This window comes from Euprymna scolopes, chromosome 10 (genome assembly GCF_053919585.1).
Source record: "Euprymna scolopes isolate OS-2025 chromosome 10, ASM5391958v1, whole genome shotgun sequence".
Lineage (NCBI taxonomy): Eukaryota > Metazoa > Mollusca > Cephalopoda > Sepiida > Sepiolidae > Euprymna > Euprymna scolopes.
In genome coordinates this window covers 25,507,047-25,524,922 of record NC_136491.1, presented here as the reverse complement: position 1 = coordinate 25,524,922, position 17,876 = coordinate 25,507,047, and the positions used below count along the sequence as shown (strand labels likewise).

The following is a 17,876-nucleotide window of genomic DNA, read 5'->3' as shown; positions in this document are numbered from 1 at the left end:
TCCTCAAGAACTTGTTTACGTTGGACTTAAAGATGATCACATTGTAGTCAGCTGGAAAGCAAGCAAATGGAACAGATTCACAGACGTGCAGTTCTAAGAAAGAATATTTGTTCATGGAATCTATGTTTAGGTTTAGGCACAAATAAAGAATGAGGGAAATTATTGATAGTGGTTTCACCTTGATGAGTCCTTTTCATGAAGGTTTGTCAAAGAGAGGGAAACCATACATTGAAGCTCAGACGAGCACTTTATAAATCCATAAAATATAGTGATACTGATGTTAAATACGCAGAACATGACTAATAACTACAAATATAATAAATATGTGGATTACAATAGTAACATTACATCTGCAGAATAAAAGGTCTGGTCAAAGGGCAATACTGTCTTGAAAGTTTGGTCAAGGGACAATAATGTATTGCTGTGTTGAAAGTTTGGTCAAGAGACAATAATGTATTGCTGTGTCGAAAGTTTGGTCAAGGGACAATAATGTATTGCTGTGTCGAAAGTTTGGTCAAGGGACAATAATGTATTGCTGTGTTGAAAGTTTGGTCAAGGGACAATAATGTATTGCTGTGTCGAAAGTTTGGTCAAGGGACAATAATGTATTGCTGTGTTGAAAGTTTGGTCAAGGGACAATAATGTATTGCTGTGTTGAAAATTTGGTCAAGAGACAATAATGTATTGCTGTGTTGAAAGTTTGGTCAAGGGACAATAATGTATTGCTGTGTTGAAAGTTTGGTCAAGGGACAATAATGTATTGCTGTGTCGAAAGTTTGGTCAAGGGACAATAATGTATTGCTGTGTTGAAAGTTTGGTCAAGAGACAATAATGTATTGCTGTGTTGAAAGTTTGGGCAAAGGGACAGCAATATTGTGATCTTGAAAGTTTGGTCGAGGGACAATAATATATTGCTATCTTGAAAATTTGGACAGACAATATATTTATTCTGGTGTAAAGTAAATATTTCTTAATAAATACGTAATTATAGGTAATTGTACATGGAGATATTCCAATATGGCTGCAAAGTGACACATACCTCTTCTGCAACATGGAAAACATAGTTGACAACATGCTCTGGTTTCCCTGCAAATTTTTTTCTCAACACAGGATCCTAGAAAGAAATGAAACACTTAATTTAAAGAGAAAAACACTTAACAAAATAAATACATTTCACAAAAGGCTCAATATTACCCCTTTTGCTTCTACAATTGAACACTGTTTACCTATGATCTGATTTCTACAATATTAAAAATAGCATAAATAAAACATTAAAATAGATAAGTTAATTAAATACGATACATTATAGAAATATAATATAATAAAGAATTATTCTAGTTTCTTTTTATACTTTAGTTCTTATTGCAGCATTTAAAATATTATGTATTCGTTTTGATGATGTAATATACTAAGCTATTCATATCTCTATTTATTTAAAGTTAGGTAAGTGTATATTTTTATATTTTTAAATGTATAGGATCCATAAACTAATTAGCTGATCATTCTGAATTTTGGTACACAGTATTTGTGATTTATTTTGTCTAATTTAGTTCAATGCAGTGGGAACAAAGAGGAAGTGGAAGTTTTTTGTAGAAATTTAAATACCGTCGAGTTTTATGAAGTTTGAAATGTGTATATTAGACATCAATTATTAAATATCCCCCAATTTTCAGTTTCTTTGAATAATTGTAAAGTGTTTTTAGGGGGAGTTATATTAGGCACAATCTTCCATTTGAAAATTCAAATATTTCAGATTTGTATTGAGTTTGATCCATAGTTATTGGACATCAATTTAGCATTTCAATTTCTCGTTATGAATTCTTAAAAATGATTGCAATTTTGATCCAAATCTATCAGATGATTTGGATTCTAGAAAATGTCTAGAATTTAAAGTTCAAATTTAAGTGATCTTCAAAAGGAAATCTCAAATTAATGGAATTTTGCCTAATTGATGTTTAATGAATATGAATCAACGCAAAAGCGATATATTTGAATGTCTAAATCTGGGAGATATTACAGTGTGGAAGGATAAAAGTCTCGCCCCTAAAGAAAACAACACTACAGCTTTATTTTAAAACTTATTGAAAAAAAAAAATCAATTCAGGTAACTTAATTACGTACTAGATATGACATCTATCCAATGCAGCCACCTTCAGCCTCAATCACTGCCTTGATACGGGTTCGGAACTGGGAGCATGCCTTTTCCACAAGCGTCGGTGGGAGCTCAGTGAATACTCGGTGGATGGCAGTGATCAGGCTTGTTTTGGTGTTATGGGAAGTCTTGTTGGTGATACTTTTGACATATAACCAAACAAAGTAGTCCAGTGGGTTCAGATCGGGAAGGGAGAGACCAGTGAGAAATGTCGTACTACTACTTCTGAAGCCAAGCCTGTGTCTCTTTGGGCTTGTGGGTTGGTGCCAAGTCCTGCTGCTTTCAAGCCGACTTTGAAGATGTGAGGTGGCATGAGGTGGCCCTCACTTGAAACCACACCAAAGTCCATAACTGTGGCTGAAAACTTTTTTATCACCTTGGGCACGTCCCTGTTATTTGTGGCAATCCAGCGATGCATTTTAAGGATGCTGGCAATGGTCCTGTTGTCATAACTTGGATCGGTAGAGAGCATGAGTTGTACAGTGGCACATCTCTGATCTCACTCGTTGAACATTGTGTCACTTTCAGACATGATAGAAGGCTCTTGTTGCTCTTGGGATTTGTACACAACTGACCAACTAGTAAATGGTCTGCAACAAAAAAAACCTGTTTTCATCAAACGTAAATGGAATCATGTCGTCTTTTCTAGGGTGACAATTTTATCGTTCCACCTTGTATGTCCTCTAAAAATTCTTTAAGAGACTGTGAAGAAACTGAAATTTGGAGGATATTTATTAATAATACACCTTGTTAAAATCTTACAAAAATCAGAAGTAGCTGAAATTTTATGAAGGGGTTCCACCTTTTTACTCCATTTGCATAAACCTAAATTAAACTTAATATAATCCACATTATGCACATCTACGCTGAGAAGCTGCATTCCAGAATCCATAATTGTCTTGATTATTACCGGTCACAACAAACAAAATTGGTATAATTAAAAAAAAAAATATGTTACAAAAGTACACGTCATGATTCTGGGGCCATAACTGCCACATCATTTTCGATACAACTTTAGTTATTGTCTCTAGGTAAGACCAATATTCCTGAAATAGGTAGATCAGCTTATCCCATAACAATGATCAGTTAATTAGTTTGAGAGCGAATCCCGTACATACAAAAATATTAACATATATATATATAAACGGCTATATGTCTGTCTGTCCCCATATTTTCAAACTACATCCTCTGAAACTAATTGGATTTTTTTACGGATTGTTCTATGGGTCTTTAACCAGTTAAAATTGTTTTTAATGGGTCAAAAATGGGCCAAAATTGACAAAAACTCGTTAAACATTTTATACATTCATCTTAGTTTATTTTTAATGGGTTTATATATGCGTCACGTTGGTATAGTGATAACGTCACTAGTTTTGAATGCTACAGTTCTGGTTTCGATTCTAGCTGATAGCACCTAAATACTTTTTTTTACTTTTGAAAGCACAACTATATTATATACGAAATTTAGACAAAATATATTTAAGCATATTTTATGCCCAGGCAAAGCCACCCCTCGCTAGTATGTATAACTTTATAATTCTACCAAATTGTTCTATTTTAATTAATTAATTTTAATGTTAATTAATGATAATTTAATTATCTTCAAATCATAACTTACCTGTGTTGCAATACCAACAGGGCAGGTATTTAAGTGGCATTTTCTCATTAGTGTGCACCCCAAGACAATGAGTGGGGCGGTGCTGAATCCAATTTCATCAGCGCCAAGAAGCGCTGCCATGATCACATCTCGGCCTGAAAAAGATCCAAAAGTTTCAGACTGAAATAGACATTTGTATAGAAATTAACATTTAATGGTTCCTATTTACTCGCCTACCTACGAGGGCAGAGTTAGATACGAGGTCGGTTTTTAATGTGGGGAAAATCCAGCTCCCCCAAAAGGGGTACTCTGGATAGGAACATAAATAAAAATTGTCTCAGTCATATAGACCTCTCCTCCACTAACCGAAGACATAAAAGGTGAAGTGCAGCATCATAACAGATTCTACACTGTGATCCCAACCGTAAGACTAAGAAGCCTTACTTTGTTTAATAGTTATAATCAAAATTGTCTGCTTTGTTTAACTTCCGGTTTCTGTAGTCTGTATAATAATCAGCCACAGTCAAGCCATTCTTTATGCGGGGAATCACGTTATTTGAGAGGAAAATTAATCAGAAGGGACCATATCTTGCTTGTCACCTTCGTCCCGTCAATGAAACAGAAATCCTGCGGCACAAAGAACAGACTCTAATCGTTTTAATTATATTCACTGTTGCTATTTAGTTTCCAGGTTTGGTTTAGCTGTTTTGTTTTATAGCATATCAACCATTTTCGGGTTATATGATGCTGAATTTGATTATTTTTGAAAAACAAAAACAAAAAAAAACGTTTTTATTCTTCAAGTTCCTTATATTTTCAAATATTTATTCATGGTGTTTAGTTTGGTTGTTTTGTAGAAGAAAATTATTTTTCTTTTTAATATTACATTTTCGATTGACTTCTGCAAAGAGAAAAACAAAAGCAATAACTTCAAAACATGAGGTTAGAAGAACGACCACGTGCGAAATTTTATATTTTAAGAATAAACAAATATTAATTCATTTAAAGTTTCAAATTTTCAGCTTATAACAAAGTTCTCATCAGGATTAAAAAACAAACAAACAATGCAATACATTTTTTTTTTCTTACTTGCCATGATGTCATTTCGAACAGTCTATCTGTCGAAGATAGTGATTGTGTATTGTCCAATACTACTAATACTAAAAGCAATAACATTTATGCTTGACACATTTTAAGTCAGGAAGCTAGTATCTTCAAACAACCACATCTGATAGCAATAGAATTCAGGTTCTAACTATGCTTTGTCGAAAGCATACTTCGGCCTTCGTTAGGGGCATTGCTTATTCACAGTGGCTCTTTTCTTGTATTCAATCTTGTTGATTTGTTGTGTAAGCTGATATGTGCTGCATACTTAAATGCGAAGAATTCGTTAATTTGACGTTGGTTTTTAAATTCATGAATAGTCGTGCATAAAAGTCGTGCATAAAACTAATTTTTTCATTTATTTCATCAAAGAAGAATTTATCCTAGAATCAGTTAAAACCAAGTAAGGAATGAACAAATCCAAACAACAATGGCGGCGAATAAATAAAGTCCTATGAAAGAAAGAAAGACAAGAAGAGGAGCATTAAATTATATAAATAGTGTTGGAACGTTAAAAGTAGTGATGGGACGATTCTGATACAATTACCGATTCAGATTCTTTATAAATCTCTAAATATTTACAATAAAGTAATTTTTTTCTGATTATCATAAAAACATGTTAAATGTGCAGATATTTTCTCAAACGTGAAAATACACTTGTGGGGGGGGGTCAGCTGTAGATTTTAGTTTGACTGGTAGTTTAAAATAAATAAACAGTATTATATAATTAATACCAACTGCAGAAGATTTTGTTTTAAACAAAATCGAATAAAGAAGAGATAATTAAAGGAATCGTTTTGCCATCGGAAAACAGATACAAATTTTTCCGATTCCCAAAAAAGTTCTGATTTTTCCAATTCTCGATTCCGATTAATCGTCCCAACACTAGTTAAAAGTCTTTTAAAACAAATTTTTCTTTTTTGCTTATATCTGTGTCAGTTTAACACCGGCTTTGAGGGATTTCCTCAATGTATGCATTACACAATATGATTATAGATGCTAAAGAAAATATGAGATTGGTAAAAAAAAAAAAAAAAAAATGGATGAAAATAGATGCTTTAGTTTAGTTGTCTTGTTTTATGGCATATCAACCCCTTTCGAGTTATTTAATATCGAATCCAGTAATTTTGGAAAAAAAGTTTTTATGCTTCAAGTTCTTTATATTTTCAAATATTTATTGATGGAGTTTAGTTTGGTTGTTTTATTTCACATATATCAACCCTTTTCGGGTTACTCAATATCGAATCTAGTAATTTTGGAAAAGGATTTTATATTTGACGTTCTTAATATCTTCAGGTATTTAATCATAGTGTTTGGTTTGGTTATTTTTTTTATAGGAAAATTGTAGCAGGCGGCTGGAGATTTTAACTACACTTCCTTCTTGGCTTGTCCAATCAGAAGCCAGCTCTCAGTCACGTGACCAAGTTTATAGAAGGTTAAACCGGCAACACACTTTTTTTTCCAGATCTTGAATTGACAACTCCACGTGGAACAGACCTGTCTCTCCCACCCCAACTTCTCTCTAGGGACTCAAAATGAACTCACCCAGCCTTCAGGCTTGGAGTTTGACTAAAGCGTGAATACTGACAATCCAACATGGCTACCTCCGCACACAGTCTTCAATGCAGTACTCTCTCTCTCTCTCTCTCTCACACACACATACACACACACACACACACACACACACACACAAACTGTCTTTCTCATCCTACAGTATTGTCTCTAATCTTTTGTGACGCACATTTCTATTACTAACTTCAAGACAAATACATCATGGCTATGGACCACAAACGCGAACACTTCTCTTTCAACAGGCCTGTCTAATCTTTAATCTACGCCTCCACACAGAAACACTTTCCACGACTAACCCTTTCAAGTCATACTAACGGAGATAATTAATAAAGCTGTTTTTTAAATGTAATAATGAGACGACTTGTCTTTTATTCTACAGAACTGTTATCGAAGTCAAACTTGTTCCCATGTATACGTACAATCCAATTGAGAGTGAATCTCCTCCTCGAGTTTGCTGCAAATGAATGTTTATTTAAAAAACATTATAATTTTTATTTTATTCCTTTGTTCCATTTTTTTTTTGTACGATCGAACACATAAGCCAGCTCTCAGTCACGTGACCAAGTTTATAGAAGGTTAAACCGGCAACACGTTTTTTGTTGGTTATCTCCACACACGGTCTTCAATGCAGTACACACACAAACTCTTTCTCATCCTACAGTATTGTCTAATCTTTTGTGATGCACGTTTCTACTACTAACGTTAAAGTTGGTTGGTTGGTTGTTTTACGGCATATCAACCCTTTTCAGGTTATTTAATGCCGAATTCCAAGATTTTGAAGACAATTTTTTTAATAGAATATATTTGTTGTTTTCAAGTCGGTTTCTATTTAACCCATAGTTGGGACCCTAACAGGTGCTACCACTCCAGGTCAGAGTAGACCTGGGAGCAATGGCAATTAAAGGGTGGCTCCACACTCCCTAAGGCCTGCAAGCTGGGGCCTCACCATCGGATATAGTTTACGATCATATCCAGGACCACTAACTTTAAGGAGACAAATAATCCATTATAGCTACGGACCATAACTTTAACACACACACACATGAACTCTTTTCTCTTTCAACAGGCCTGTCTAATCTTTAATCTATGTCTCCACACAGGAACACTTTCCACGACTAACTCTTTCTCTATACAAGTAATACTAACGAAGATAATCAATAAAGCTGTTTTTTTTTTGTTTTTTTTTAATGTAACAAGAGACATCCTGTCTTCTTATTTTACAGTATTGTTTTTGTGTTTGGCTTTGCAGAACATGACTGAATTTTGAAAAGAGAAAAGAAAAAAAAAGACAATATTTAGTGTATTGCTGGTTAGGAAGTATCTTCAATATATGATTTAGTAGCACCAGTCAACAGGAGATGAACATAAAGTCACAGTGCACACAAACAAAAATACGAATAGATTTAAAGATCATGTAACAGAATCGGGAAAATGAAAAGAAAAAAAAATTAATAAAATTTCCTTTGTGATCAATCTCTCCCTCCCCGCCAAAATCAGGTTAAATTGTAACCAATTCTGACCTGTTCTTATCTGTCCATCAGCTTGTAGCTTGATTCTTGACCGTAAGTCATTCATTATAAGAGTCTGGTGAGTCTCTGCAATTCCTAATTCCCAAGGTAAGCCAGCATACTTGATTCCTGTCCAACTGCTGGCTCCTGTCCCTCCGTCATGGCCAGAGATTGTGATATGTTCTGCTTTGCCCTGAAAATATGACAGCAATTGGGAAACACTTTATATGAAGCGTGGATTTAAAAAATAAAAATGAAGATCGATAAAAATTATTTCATTATTACACAATGGAATCTTTAGGTTTAGCTACTTTATTAAAGAGAAAATTTCGTTTGGATGTTTTTATTTAAAAACATGCAACCATTTTTGAGTTATTTGATGCCGAATTTTTAAATACCAAAATTGATGATATGTCTCAGAATTTTTGAGATGAGGATTGATAATTTCTATTATTTCGACTACTGTTCTCATCTGGGATGTTATTCTAACAATGTCCTAGCCAACATAACCCCAAACCTTTTTTTGGGGTGCATTTTGTTGAACTTGTGAATCTTTATATCAAATTCAGGAATATTTTCACATTGACCAGTAGTGCAACAGATAAACTAATAAGCCATAATCAGTTTTAAGTGATAGTTTTCTAAAGGTTAAGGTACAATCCTCAGTACAGATGATACTAAGAATATAATTAAGAATTACTTAAGACTTCAAGTTTTTTTTTTATATCTTCAAGTATTTATTCATGCAATATGCTTTGCTCGTCTTGTTTTACAGTATATCAATCCTTTAACGGAATATTCGAATATCTATGTATCTCGCATAGCGATCAGGTATGAGCCCCAGGAAAGGGGCACTTGATTTCTGAGAACTTTGAAGAGAAATGAAACGAAATAAAATTTTTAGTTCTACCCACCTTTGCTACTCCTGCTGCAATTACTCCGACTCCGACCTCCGACACCAATTTCACACTGATGTAGGCTTGTGGGTTAGCGCACTTCAAATCGTAGATGAGCTGCAAGCATCACAAAAAGAAAATATACTTTTTCCTTAGAAAAATGGTAGAAAATTCAAAATGAAATGAAACAAAATTCTATCATAATTGTTTTAATTAGTAGCAGTTGTTTAGAATCAACTGAACAGGTCATCCACTCCGCTATTACTTACGTATTTCCCAATACATACTTCTAACTATATTGATCTAACGACTTTCTAATATTTCTGAACGTGTGAACATTTAAAGTGATCCTTTTTGCAGCAGCGTTGTTCCTTACTTACATGTGTTTGAACATACCACAAACACATATATAAATTAGATGGCAAAATAATAAGTCTCTTTACATGTATATAAGAATAATAGCACTTCCATAATAAATATTAATGAGGCTAATAATAATGAGAATATAAAATCAAATTTAATTAATTCATTTAGTTACATAAGATGATATCAAAATAGTGGTAGTGGTTCTAACCCGACGATTCACAGATACGTCTAGCATATATATATATATATATATATATATATATATATATATATATATATATATATATATATATATATATATATATATATATGTTGGTGTAGTGGTTACAGGCATAGACTGAAGATTGACATGCTAGGTTCGAATTGTCTGGATAACTGCATTACTTTTAATAAAATTTTTGAGAAAAATATGAATCACTATATCCCCACCCCGACTGTGGATTAAATGATAAGGTAGACCTAATTGTGCAACTAGTCTAAGAAAAGAAAAAAACTCCAAAATTAGTCTTTTTCTGAATATCCTAGAATTGTTTTTAGCCGTCCTGGACTTCTTGCCACTGAAGTGCCTGTTCAGAAGGTATATAGTTGTGGATTGGAAGATTTCCAGCTACGGTATAACTGGAAATGTTTCCTTAATAATTAAATCATTTCTCTCTGATAGGTTCACAAGAGTAGTGGTTGATGGGCAGAAATCAGAGGCCCACAGTATTAATGCTGGAGTCCCCTAGGGGTCCATCCTGGGCCCCAACTCTCTTCCTGATCTACATCAATGATCTCCAAAAACACATAATTCATTCGTTGACATCTATGCTGATGACAATACCATCTACAGCAACACATCAAAGGCCGTAAATGACAAAGCTCTCTCTGATTCCCTCTCCTCTGATTTTGAACGCGTCGTTCAGTGGGGGAAGAGATGGCTGGTTACTTTTAATGCATCTAAAACCAAGCTCCTAACTTTACATCATCAACGCTCTGTTCCTCATCTAGCATCAATTGAAATGGATGGCTCTCGTCTTGGGGAGGCTTCATGTTTTGACAAGCTCCTGGGTTTGACCTTTACTCCTGATCTGAAATGGAACACGTACATAAAGTCTGTTGCCCGGGCCGCTGGGAAAATGGTAGGATCCTTCTACCGCTCCAGAAGATATCTCACTACTGATGCAATTCACTATCTCTATAAAAGCCAAGTACGTCTAAAGATGGAGTACTGCTGCCACATCTGGGCTGGAGCTTCAAAAAACAGCCTATCCTGCCTTGACAAAGTACAAAATAGACTTCATGGCTTGGTGGGGGATGCTCTCTTTTCTTCCCTACAACCTCTCTTCCATAGAAGAGACGTTGCGAGCCTGTCTTTTTTTATCGTTATTTCCATGGCAAGTGCTCGTCCGAGCTCCAATCTCTGGTCCCCCTCGCCAATCCTTCATGATAAACACCCGTCTGGCTAAAACCACTGTCAGTAATTTCCCCCACTCTTTATCTGTGCCTAAATCAAAACGTAGATTCCATGAACATAGCTTTTTTCTGAGAAGTGCATGCCTGTGGAATTCTCTTCCGTTTGCCTGTTTCCCACCTGGCTACAACTTGGACGTCTTCAAGTCCAACATAAACAAATTCCTGATTAATCGCCCCCTTAAGTGAGACGCTTTATCAAATCTCCAATACCAACTATTAATACGATATTATCCCATTGATTATTGTACACAAAATAACCCTCATCCCCGAGTGGCTTACGGGCCTTGATAAATGGTGATCCCCATGTAAAAAAAAAAGAAAGTAGGCCAACATACATTGAAACCGTTATATAACGTTGAATCTTGCTTAAGTATTACAAACAGTATGAAACAACTGCTTTGAGATTGAATATGTATGTATTGTATATGTATGTATGTAATAGTCAGAGCTAAATTGAAAATTACAGTTTGCAAAAAAAGCCGTTTCAATGGAGTCAAAGTTCCTAAACGTATTGATATCTCCAAATTGAAGGATCCAGTCGTACAAAGTTCCTTAAAATCTGCTTTGAACCAGGTGGATTCTCAGATTGTGATTGAGAGACAGTAAGAGATACAATATACCAAAAAGGTTTTGAAGTTCTTGGATTGAAGGTTCCCAGACATCGAGATTTGTTTGCTGATAATTCCAATCAAATTAATCTTCAAATCGATAGAAAGCGGAAAGCTTGTTTGAAACTTCTTAACTCTTCTCATCTGAACAGGTCAGTTTTCGCTGCCCACTTCTCTTCTGTGTGGAGTGAGGTTTAGTGTTGTTTGTGCCAAATAAAAAACAAATGGTGGTCTGATCTCTACAGACTGCCTACGATTATAGAGATGTCAAGACATTTTACACTTTGCTTCATCAGGCTTATGGTCCGAAATCCTCTTCAACTACACCACTCCTGGCGAAGGATGGGAAAACCTTGCTGAAAACCTCAGATGAAATTATGCACCAATCGCATGAACACTTTCATGATCTTTTTCATAACCCATCCAATGTTGATGTTGCTGCAGTAGAAAGTATCACTCAATGTTCCTTTTATCTGGAACTTGATGCTGAACCGACTCTTGTGGAAACAGTTGACTGCATTAAACAGAAACTCGAACAAAGCCCCTTGGCTGGATGGCATTCATGTTGAGCTGCTGAAACATGATGATGTCGATGTACATTGTGTGGTGCACTCTTTGATACTGTCAGTATGGCAGGGTGACCCAGTTGCCCAAGATTGGGTAGATGCAGTCCTGGTTATTTTGTACAAACGAAAGGGTACAAGGTTTGATTGTGAAAATTATCAAAGTATTTCGCTGGTGACTGCGGTTGGAAAGGTATTTGTACGGCTCTTGCTAAACTGATTGGAGAAGTACATATGTCCTGATATCCTTCCGGAATCCCAGTCTTGTACCGGTCACATATAGAATTGCTCGAGAGGTTCCATCAGCACTGCCTTAGACACATTCTTGGTTTAAAGAGGTATAGCTTTGTCCCTGATACATATGTCTTAAAAAAAAGGCCAAAACGACCAGCATTGCTATCATTGTTATTAAGAACCAGATGCGTTGTGCTGATCATCTTATCCAGCTTGAAGATCGACTTCCAAAACAGTTGTTCTATGGTGAGCTCTCTCTTGGAAAAAGACCCCAGCACAAGCCCAAAAAACGTTTTTGTGATAACATCAAGGAGAGTTTAGTGAGCTTTTATATTCCTGTTGACAGTTAGGAGTCTTTAGCATATGATTGCAAGCAGTGGAGGACACTGATATACGGGGGCGCAGAACACTTTGAAGCAGCCAAAATAGACTGAGCAAAGCTCAAGAGAGCATGTAGGAAATGCCAAACCCTGCCGCCCAATCATGGAGATCTTTGGATCTGTGAGGTGTGTGATCAGGCTCTGTTGTCTAAGGCAGGTTTTGTTAATCACATGAAAGCGCATGATGATTCAGGTTCCATGGTTCGTTTCATCCAAACCAGTGAACGTTTTCAGTGTCATGTCTGCTTGAGGGTATGCAACTCGCTGGTAGGCTGAAAAGTCATCTTCGAGCACATGGACTTTTAGTGACTGAAGGAGTGGCACTCGTCTGACAAGACGTTGCAATCATCATGTGTGTGCATGTAATTGTATTTATTTGCTTCCCCACTGAGCAAATTAGGCACAAGGCCGTTTTTTAATGTGGAGAGAGAGGGAGGGGGGAGGGAAAGGGGGATCCAGCTCCCGAGAGGTGGGAAATGGGAGCTGGATAGTAACTGTGGTCGTAGGGTGATCCCTACCTTGACCAAGTTCAGATATGTGGGGTTACCCCCACATATGGTCTTTGCTAGTCATAGCTGGTCTTTGCTTGCAGCATCTGCCGGAACAGATGGTATTTATTTGCTCCCCCACCGAGCAAATTAGGCACAAGGCCGATTTTTAATGTGAGGAGTGAAGGGAGAGGAAGGGAAAAAGGGGACCAGCTCCCGAGAGGTGGGAAATGGGAGCTGGTTAAAGGTCAGGCATGTGGGGTTGCCCCCACATCTGGTCTTTGCTAGTCATAGCTAGTCATAGCTTGCAGCATCTGCCGGAACAGTTACGGCATTTATTTGCTCCCCCACCGAGCAAATTAGGCACAAGGCCGATTTTTAATGTGAGGAGTGAAGGGGAAATGGGGACCAACTCCCCGGGGAGTAGGGGAACTGGATAGTGACAATTGGTATGAAGGGTTGCCCCTACATTGACCAAGGTCTTATATGTGGGGTCGCCCCCACATATGGTCTTTGCTTGCAGTATCTGCCGGAACAGATGGTATTTATTTGCTCCCCCACCGAGCAAATTAGGCACAAGGCCGATTTTTAATGTGAGGAGTAAAGGGAGGGGGAAGGGAAAAGGGGACCAGCTCCCGAGAAGTGGGAAATGGGAGCTGGTTAAAGGTCAGGCATGTGGGGTTGCCCCCACATCTGGTCTTTGCTAGTCATAGCTGGTCTTTGCTAGTCATAGCATGCAGTATCTGCCGGAACAGATGGTATTTATTTGCTCCCCCACCGAGCAAATTAGGCACAAGGCCGATTTTTAATGTGAGGAGTGAAGGGGAAATGGGGACCAACTCCCCGGGGAGTAGGGGAGCTGGATAGTGACAATTGGTATGAAGGGTTGCCCCAACATTCACCAAGGTCTTATATGTGGGGTCGCCCCCACATATGGTCTTTGCTTGCAGTATCTGCCGGAACAGATACTACACTTTGATCTTGTCCCCCGTGCCGCCGAAGCGGGGGGGGGGGCTTTTGGTAATCTTAAGGAGCTTGACATAAATGTTGAGAGATGAGAAGAAATAACTGAGAATAGAAGTGAGTGGTGGGGAGTTGTCTCGAAGGACCGCAAGGTATTAGAGGAAAAGAGCTTGGAACAGGCAGAGCTTACAAGAAATCTGCGTAAAGGGTCTGTAAAGGAACTAGATGCTTGCAAAGCTGGCTGGAAATGTGAAATATGTGGGCGCTTTCTACTGTCCAAAACTGGATATTTGAACCACACAAAGTCACACGAAAGACGCCCTTATGTACCTCCACAACCTGATGAGACAACCTGTGTGGTGTGTGGTAGGAAGCGCAAGTCGACTGCTGGTCTTGAACTTTGACCCCTTGACAGCCAAATTTCTGGCCAAAAACCGATTAAAAAGATTTTCCCAAATTTCAATACCCCTTTATGTCAAATCTCGAGTCTGTAGACTGAAAATGGACAGTAGTTTGGTAGACAGACAGAAACACAGATAATTTCACATTTATAAATAGAAATTTTATATCTATTTCTTCATTTTTTTTTTTTTTTTTTAATTTTTTTTTTTTTTTCTTCCTTTGAAGATTGTAATACTGGGTATGGGGCAGCCAAACCAGCTGCCAACATTGCCCCGCTTTTTTATTGAAACCAACCGAGAGCTCTTTTTAGTATCTTCGCTGTTCCCTTAAGTGCAATTGTCTGAATCTCTTTTGCACTTGGTTCACCAGGAATATTAGTTAGGTAGGACTTCAGGTTCTTCTTCATAAGTCCTGTGGCACCTATGATAACTGGTATGATCGATATCCCCCTTAGGTTCCAGTTTCTTTTCATATCATACATGAGACCTTGGTATTTGGTCTGTTTCTCTCTTTCAGCTCTGTTAAGACCGCCATCATTAGGAACACTCACTTCAATCAAGGTTGCAACTCTCTCTGACTTATTCCATATAACTATGTCTGGTTTCACAGCAGCATTTTCAAGGTAGGTAGCTGTAGGGATTACATGGTCGTAATGTATGGTATATAAATCATTTCCAACTGTTTTTTCAGGTTGATGTTCCCAGGACTTGCTGCTACACTGGATGTTTAATTTTTTACAGATGATCCAGTGGAGGTACTTGCATACTCCATCATGTCTCGCTGTATAGTAGCCGTCCCCTAGAAGAACTTTGCAACTTGATATCAGATGACCAACACTTTCCAATTCTGTGTGGCAGAATCTGCATTTATTGTCATTACTGATTTATTGTCATATCTTCATATGTGTGTGTGTGTGTAATTAGATGAAATATACATATATCTTCTGCCGAGGAAGCTAATCTAGCAAGGTCTTATAATTATATGATAGTACTCAATAATAAATAGAGCTGTATATTTATTTAGTATAAATTTTTACTTGTACAAATATTTTTAGGTACACATTTGCAGGTATATTTCAGTCCTAGTTGAGAATCAACAGAACGTCTTGAGACGAAATTTTTAGGATGAAGATAGAAAAGCAAACAAAAATGTATTCATATAATCTTTCAGTGAGGAAGCTTTTTGAAAACTTGAATTTATTATTTATCGAGAAACAATGTGCATTTTGAAATGGGCAGAAACAATTGTACGAATAAAGATGTTTTTAAAAGTAAAATTTGAAATATTTATTAGATATATATAAAAAAAGGAAAGGTAGTTTTCTTGAGTATTGCTGGTAAATAAATATGGAGGAGTATAAGAAGGCTAAAGCTATGCAGGAAACAGAGTGTTGAAGTGACGTACAAAGAAAAATAGATAAACGAACGAAGGTCTTGCAGATTTTTTTTGTTTTATATCTTCGTATATCTATTTATTTTACCAAAGCAATCACAAATACAAATCAGTAAATATGGACTTACTGTTTGAAATAACCGGGATAGTGGAAGTCTTTAATGTTTCGAGAATACTATCTCTTTGTCAAAAAGAAACCAAAAGAATATTGTAAAAAATAAAAATTCTAATAACGGAAGTGACATTAGTTTATTTTTGTTCATACGTCACATCACTTCAACATCCGGTTTCTTGCATGACTATAGCATTCTTATACTCTTACATATTTAAATGATATCTATCTATATATAGATATATATCATTTAAATATATATATTGAAATGATATATATCTATATATATTGAAATGATATCTATATTCACTATTCATATAAAAGAAACTTCGTCTATGTGTGTGTATGCGGGTGCGTTTCCTATGGACTCCAAAACTGCTGGGCCGATTTTTATGAAATTTTATACAAATATACTTTATGTATCTGATAGTGATCTTAGATTTTATATCAGAATGTCTCTGATAATATCAATCATTGAAAAAATCCAATGAAAGAAGGGACAGCCCAACATCACCAGTGCATATGAGAAGTTTTATCACCGCACAAGCAGAAAGGCCTGGTATATAAAATCAACAGTAGGTTCTTTGATATGACAGGGGCGCGTTCGAAATGAATATTTGTTTTAATATTGAACCATGATATTTGAATTTTGAATTTTAAAATTTAATCCAAGTTATATACAAAAATAATTTTATAAAATCAACAGTAGGTTCGCTACAGTGCAATATAGACTACAATTTATTGTGGACTAAGTCACTGTGGGGTGGCATCTGAAGCTTCTTCCTGGTGCTCTGTGAGGGGTCCCCAACTAGGGTAGGCAATCAATCGATTTGATTGAAAAATGAGCGATCTCACCGATTTTGATCACAATAAAAATCATTCAATCCCGAGCAACATCGGGTCTCCCTGCTAGTATATATATATATATATATATATATATATATATATATATATATATATATATTAGAATCGTAAATAGTGTAGACGAGAGCTTTATAGATGCAGATTTTAGTATAAAACCTCTGCACCATTCTATTTATGGCTATGAAACCTGGCGAATGAAAGCAAGAGACCTACAAAAGATTGAGGTGTTCAATCACTATTCTGTAAGTCGTATACTTTATTTGCTGGCAACAGTTCATTTCAAATCTCAGAATTAACCCCCCCCCCCAAAAAAAAAAACAGAAAAACAAAAAACAAACAAAAAAAAACGATGCAGAAGTCAGCGGAAAACTTGACTCAGAATAGTGAAACAGAATACCGAGCTGATCCTGTAGCTGGAACTGCGATTGGCTTACACACACATCTGATAGTGTGATGAACTGTTGTACTTAGTCACCATTCGTCCAGGAAACTGTAAATTATCTATATTGAGCTGACTCAACCGCTCTAGAGTCAATACTGAAACAAGTACAAATACAAGTGTGTGTGTGTGTATATATATATTAGCAATGAGATAGAAATATTTAAAATACCTCTGCAAGATCTTCAATTGAGTAGATGTCATGATGGGGTGGTGGACTGATTAACCCCACTCCTGGGATCGATTTTCTTGTCTTTGCAATGTCTGTTGTGACCTGGATGATAGAATGGATTTAAAAATCATTGCTTTTGTTAACAAATGATAAAATTATTAAGAAACAACGAGCAAACGTAAATAAATTCAGGAAATAGTTAATAATTATTCATTATTAATAGTTAATAAATAAATATCACGTAACAAAATAGAAATTAAAAAAATGAAAGCCGACTTGTTGCTTTTACGCGAAAATGGTGTTTCCATACGCTCCTCCATAACAACAAGTCAAAGATATATATATATATATATATATATATATATATATATATATATATATTTGTAATAATGACAGATTGTCACACTCCATGAAACTCAATATTAAGCATTAATCAATTTTATTGACCAAAAAGTTGTTAGTTGTTTTATGGCATATCCACCTTTGTCAAATTATTTAATGCCAAATCGAATAATTTTGGAAAAAAGTTTTATGCTTCAAGTTCTTTATATCTTCAAATATTTATTCATGGTGTTTAGTTTGGTTGATTTGTTTTACAGCATATTAACC

General features: G+C 36.0%; 1 protein-coding gene across 2 annotated transcripts in view; it reads right to left on the bottom strand.

The window, feature by feature from the left end:
- The window catches only part of LOC145285867 (uncharacterized), a 510,918-nt gene that overhangs the window by 152,789 nt on the left and 340,253 nt on the right, over positions 1-17,876 (bottom strand). For both annotated transcript variants that reach the window (XM_080134312.1, XM_080134311.1), the window contains 5 exons: positions 17,268-17,369; positions 8,848-8,946; positions 7,946-8,126; positions 3,771-3,904; positions 1,040-1,114 (listed from right to left, as the gene is read on the bottom strand). In XM_080134312.1, coding sequence (XP_079990438.1) covers positions 1,040-1,114; positions 3,771-3,904; positions 7,946-8,126; positions 8,848-8,946; positions 17,268-17,369 — 591 coding nt within the window. The remainder of the gene's footprint in view (positions 1-1,039; positions 1,115-3,770; positions 3,905-7,945; positions 8,127-8,847; positions 8,947-17,267; positions 17,370-17,876) is intronic.